General features: G+C 35.9%; 1 protein-coding gene across 2 annotated transcripts in view; it reads right to left on the bottom strand.

The window, feature by feature from the left end:
• Positions 1 to 48: 48 nt before the first annotated feature.
• LOC120316508 (kelch repeat and BTB domain-containing protein 12-like) overlaps positions 49 to 6,248 on the bottom strand; it is a 54,998-nt gene continuing 48,798 nt past the window's right edge. For both annotated transcript variants that reach the window (XM_039362203.1, XM_039362204.1), the window contains exon 2: positions 49 to 1,701. In XM_039362203.1, the coding sequence (XP_039218137.1) occupies positions 506 to 1,597 (1,092 nt within the window). In that variant the 5' untranslated portion in view covers positions 1,598 to 1,701 and the 3' untranslated portion in view covers positions 49 to 505. The remainder of the gene's footprint in view (positions 1,702 to 6,248) is intronic.

Raw genomic sequence — 6,248 nt, 5'->3', positions numbered from 1 at the left:
ATCTTGCCGTTGTGTCATTAATGAATGAGCAAACACCTAATTGTTTCATTCACAACCTGAAATAACTCTGCTTGACAGACCTGTTTTAAATATATAGATATAAATATAGTATATGCTGTATTCAGTCAATTTAGAAGCCAATGGAATGTGTATAAAACAATAGTGGAGGATTCCATCCAACTTTTATAAATATTCCACAAGAACTTAATCCCTTCACAATGCCTTTTAACTTTTCAAACGTAATTTATAAAGTAGAATTGTCCAAAACATTTTTGCATTTAGTTAAGGTTGTCTTCCATCATTATAACTGATCTAGAAAAGGAGCCAGAGGAAGATTATTCATTGGTTAATTTTGATGTTAGAAATTTCACTTTGATGTTAGAAGTTCTATCATAGGCTTAGAGGAAAAGCTTTAATTCATACAGCACTTGAATCTTTCCTTCTATATGGCCCTTTGTAATTTTAAGTGTTGGGGAGAAGAAACGATATAGGAATATTTTGTGTCTTAGTGCCCCCCCCATACAAACCTATAAATTTCAATCTTCCTGGTCTTTTGTCTAGACATCTTGGCAGCACTCGCCTCCCCTGCAACAACAATTCTGTTGACCTCAGTAACCACACCGGTGTATATACTGCCAAGGCCTTCTGCATATTTTGGAGAGGAAATGAAGTAGGTCTTTTGCGTTAGAGGTGCGTAACAGAAGCTGGCCTCAGCATAATTACCTTTCCTTGATCGGATCCCCCCTGAGTTATTGCCAATGCAAAGGAGAAGTGTAGTGGTCTCCATGCCATACCGGAGGCTGAGGGAAAGTTGATTGGATTTTTTCATATTTTCTAAGGCTCCCTCAATCATGTCTATACACTGAGAATTACTCAGAAGCACTGTGTTCCTTTTCCGAGCTTCCACTAGGAATGAAGGACTTACAAGTTCCAGCCTTACTTGCTTCAAGAGCTCAATGAGATGATCTGCACGCAACTTCCGACTGTGGTTAACCCATCTAAGGACTAAGTCCAAGATGCTCTCTTCTCTGGATACATTCAGATCATCGGATCTGATCAGGCTTAGCAGTTGCTGAGCTTCTATCTCTAGTATTTCTTCATGCTGGCTCACCTCAGTAAAGTGCTGATACAAATATTTCCTGGCTCGTTCAGATAGTTCTTCTGCCCCAATGTGCTTTGCAAAATAATAGATCCCTACAGAGTTGGAAGCTTCAATGTGGTCCATCATGTAGGTTTGACATTGACTAAACACATCGTCCATCTGCATAAAAAAGGCAGCAGTGGCCACATTTTGTACATTACAATTTGTGAGATGCAAGTCAGAAGTGTACATGTAGTGCAGGAGGACAGATATACTTTCAGCTGCTATGTCATGTAGCACAACTTCTCTCTGTGCGCATTCCATCAACCCACAAGTAAACATTGCTTTGAAATAGGGGCTAAAAGCAGCCAGGATCAATTTGTGGCAAGGGAATTTTTTTTCTTCAGCCACTAACACCACATCAATCATTTCAGTTAAATCTTTCATACATTTTAGTTGATCTAGTAAATTCAAACTATGCTGCTGCTTCCTTTTACCTCCAGCCTTGTAATCCATGATGGACTATATTTTAAAGTATTTTCTGGTGCTTATTGGAATTTTAAAATAGCTATTTGTACATCTGAGAGCTCTCGGAATGAAAGTCCTTCATCATTTCATTCCTAGAAAGGAGAAAGAAAAACAGTTGTGGTCTACAGGCAGTAAATGTTTTGAGCAAATGCATCAGAAATATATACTAATGTGGCTATTATAACAGAAAATCCACCTAGTGACATGGAATTAGGTTGTTTGGGACTTTGTATACCAAATTCCTTGCACTCAGAGATTTATGAAGCCCATTCCTTCTGGAAATTTGGGAAGCCATCCAAACAGCAGTGCCGTACCATGTTTTTAATCAGAATAAATGTTTAATGCCTACCATTAATGGCTACCATTTTTTAATTAATTGTATTGTCTTCCTTTGTTTTTTAATTTAACATTTTTATTCTATTATATGCTACCCAGTGTTTGGAGCGGGTTACAAAAACTGTGGAATGAATGAATGAATGACTTTATTTTCCAATTGAATAATAATTATGAAGAATATAGTATATTTTCCACTATAGAGCTTAATACCAAAGAATATTTTGATACTGCAGCAGATTTATTTTTAGTATTTCTGCCTAATTTCTAATGGTACTATAATATCTACAGTGACATATATAATATTCATTATATATATGCTAATAATTCATACAGTGTTGAATACATTGTAATGTTTAAATAATATTAAAAGGTTCATAAAAGAAACTTTGCAATCTTTATCCACCCAAATTCTTACATACAATCTAATGTAATTAAATGATGCTGTAACTTTCTTTAAACAGTCCAATAAGAATCTTTTGAGAACCCAATCACCAATTCTGTGCTGTACACACAGATAAATGCTAATGCTGTTATCTGACAAATCCATCTGTTAAAATCCCACATTAAGCTTTTCACAAGAACATTTTTCCTCTAGTTAACAATGTTTTCAACATTAAAAGAGGAGCATTACTAGATTCCATTCCCCCTCATCAAAGCCTGGATATGATTCTCAAACCAACTCTTGATGCATAGAAGACTCCCACTGAGATAACATTTTAATAACATTTTGAATTACTGTAGATATTCTGATCTGAAGAAGCCAGCATGGTATATGGGTTTAGATGCTGAACGAAGAGCAGGAAAACCCGAGTTCTATTCTTCCTTTTTGCATGGAAACTCACTGTGCACTCCATCTGCAACAAGCCAGCTGGAAAACAAAAACCCTCATTGCATCATGCATTGATAGCTTTGCGGTGAGGACGAGGTAAGCACAATGCAAAAACAAGCAGATACTGCAACCAAGTGGGATAAATGCTAAGAACAAAAGCAGTGGACAACCTGGTTTGATGGAGCTGCCTAGGTAGAGCTGCGACTCTAACAGTTCACAGGGAATACAAAGGGCAGGCAGGAAAGAACACCATCTCTCCTTGTTAGATCCTAATAGCTTATCAGAAAGGCTAATTGGGGATAAGTAAAACATACTATTTTATTCCTGGACATATAGGTTGCTATGGGAGACCAAACACTTGCAAAGATGTGAGCTCAACTTCCTGCAGAAAGGCAAGCTTGTACAGTGTTAAGAACGGTAAGATTGCAATATTCCTTTGCGCCTCATCCTAAAATACTCCTGGCAACTTGCACCCTGCCTTGCAGTGTTTAGTGACCTATTCACTTCAATGACACAGTCCAAACATTAGAGGACAGATCTTTCTTCTGCCACAAAGCTGGATGTTTTACAAGGTCACACAATAAAGCTAGCCTTCAGTTAATCTCTTCTGAAATTAGGCATGCTGGCCATAAATTTTAAGACACAGATTATTTGTTAAAGCCGAGTGCCACCCATGTTAAAGGCTTTTTCATTACAATTTTGGCATATACTGAGAGACAGCTATTGCTGCCATCTTAAAAGGATGGATACATGACTCCATTGCTTATTGTACTCACAATCCTTGGGGAAAATGTCCTCAGCGAGGCTGTCGTCCTGCCAGTGGGGGACCCACAAATTTCCTCTTAGCTTTCCCTCTCTGATCACCAATCAGCAAGCAAAACGGACAGGCTCAAGAAAATGATTCGATGGCTGGGTGAGATGATGATTATACTACGTTTTAATTCTATATTTTTATATAACTCAAAGCTAATCCTCCTGCCTTCTTTTCACCCCATGACATCAACCCTGTGAGGTGGGTTGGCATGAGAGAGAGAGGAATCGGCCCAAAGTCATCCAGCTGCCTAAAAGAAGTTGTCATGGTTCTGACAGATGAAACTCTTCAAAAGAACTTTGAGGCATTATTTACCTTAAAGAGTCTTTATTTTGAGTAGCATAATATTGGCACTGCATAATCAAATCCAAAAATTGAATTCCCCTCCCCTGAGCATATAGTATCAAAGCACAATTCCCTCCTCCAATTAACAGTCATAAATCACATTCCCCAATTAGCTCAAAGAGCAGGCTTCCTCTCCAGTTCTCCAGCCCACCAATTCTTTATCAGCTCTGGTTACAATAACCTTGTTTCTCACGTTAGGTTTAGTGTTGTTATGTCTAGCTGAACTCTCTTCACATCCCCCCTCCCAGCATCGTCTTACTCTAAAAGCAAAAGGTAAAAGATGGCTACATTTCCATCTGTTGTCAATGCAAAAACATCCAATGTTAGCAACAGAAGTCTTACCAGCTCCTGGTATCTAGGTCAGCACCTTCACCACTACACCAAACTGGCTCTCCAGTGGATTGGTTCTTGTTGTTACGATTTTAACAAAAATATAATCAAAAGGCCTAGCAAAACAGGAAAGTCTTAATTACTTCCCTGACAGTGGGAACAGGGAGAGCTAAGGGCAGTTCTCAAGGGAGCCTGTTCCACGGCTTGGAGCCCTTCACTTGCGCTGGCAACAAATAGGCCTTTGAAAAGGTTTAAGTGGGTCTTTCTGGTTGATCTTGAAGCCTGGGGAGGTTAAAGTTGAGATAGGCCATCTTGGGTAATCGGCTTTGAAGCTATCTTGAGACTTAAAAGTTTAAAACAGTGTAGCACAAAGAGAATATGATCCCCGGATTATGCAGCATGTAGCAGCCTCTTTGCTGCATTTTTATACCAGATGAAGCTTCTGCACTGTCTTCAGGGATTACTGTGTGAGGAATGCAATTCAGGTAGTTTAATAATGATATCACTAAAGTATAGATGACTGTTTTGAAATATTGCAACTGGACAGATTAATTTACAAAGACTGTAGTTCTATGGACAGAACAGTAGTACAAGTTTAAAAATGGGGGGACATGTGCTTCTGTGATTTGGTAAAATGAGTGAAATCCATAACTAATATCATATCAGAATTAAAATCTCATATCTGATATTGGTGAACGATATTACAAAGTTATGACTATGAAGAGGCTTATTCTGTAACATCATCTAACCTGCAATAACTGGAAACGTGTAAGCTTAATATATGCAAGGTTATTTTTTTTTACAATATTGTAAGTACAATGTTTTTATGAATTATTTGATTTAAACAAATGAAACTGAATTATTAGGATTTCATTGTTTTATTTTCAAAAGAAATATATCATATTTCAAAAGAAATATAATATATATATATATATATTATATTTCTGTTTATGTTTCTACTTCTAATTACCTATTTTGCATAGCTGTCATTCAATTTTCAAATCTGTCTGTTAATATTCTTTCTAATAATACCCATATGGGAATACCACTGGAAATATTAGTTACCATTTGACTTTTTTTGAAATGCTAAGTTTATTAGAAATAGTTGTCTTTAACTTTGGAAAGTTAATTACTTTTAATTAAGGTAGACAATCTCAATAGAGAAAGAATATTTGAGTTCCAGATAGTTATCTTTTCATTTTCTTGAATTACAGATAGGTTTGTAGAGATACAATATTTGCAGCCATTCATTTTTTCATGGTCAGACAGCAGCGAAGATGCTTAGAGCCCCAAATTATTAAGAGTATAATAGGAGTGGATATAACTGCAGGCATCATGTGTGGGGGCTTCTCTTATGGAATAGACTTCTCTGCAGAAAAAAACCCTGCTTTTTTGGAAGGCATTTGGGGATTCACTATGGAATTATTGTTCTTGTTATTTTTATTTACTGCATTATTATTGTATTTTACCCTTGGTATCAATATATCTCAAGTCCATTAGATGACTTGCATAAATGAAAGGAATTTCTATTTGAAAAAAAATGACAAAACAACTTTCTGTTAAATATAAATTGGTAAGGAAGCAAGCCACTGTTTTTTGATAAGTTTTATTAATTTTTTAAAATTAGAATCTTTAAAGCTTAGTAAACAATATGTTGTCTGGGTTCACATATTTAACATTAACTTCTTCAGTATAAATCTGTTCAGTACTGCACAATCCAGTATTTTTCCTTGATCTTCCTTTTTTCCCCATATTTTTCCCATTTCCCCATTAAACAATTACAATTCTTAATACTATTGATGTATACAAAATTAAATATAGACATCTTCATCATATTTTACTAATATTATAGAAATAACAATAATATCAATTCATAAGTCAATATCCTGTTTTTCTTGCTCTAATTAAAGTTTGATTTCCTGCCAATATTTAAAGTATCTTTGTCAGTTATGATTTTCTCAATATTAATTACATTTATATAGATAAAA

Source organism: Crotalus tigris, unplaced genomic scaffold, assembly GCF_016545835.1.
Source record: "Crotalus tigris isolate CLP2741 ecotype Arizona unplaced genomic scaffold, ASM1654583v1 scf7180000019365.206954, whole genome shotgun sequence".
Classification (NCBI taxonomy): Eukaryota; Metazoa; Chordata; class Lepidosauria; order Squamata; family Viperidae; genus Crotalus; species Crotalus tigris.
Note: the sequence above shows the minus strand (reverse complement) of the source record. Positions and strands in the feature narration are given on the sequence as shown.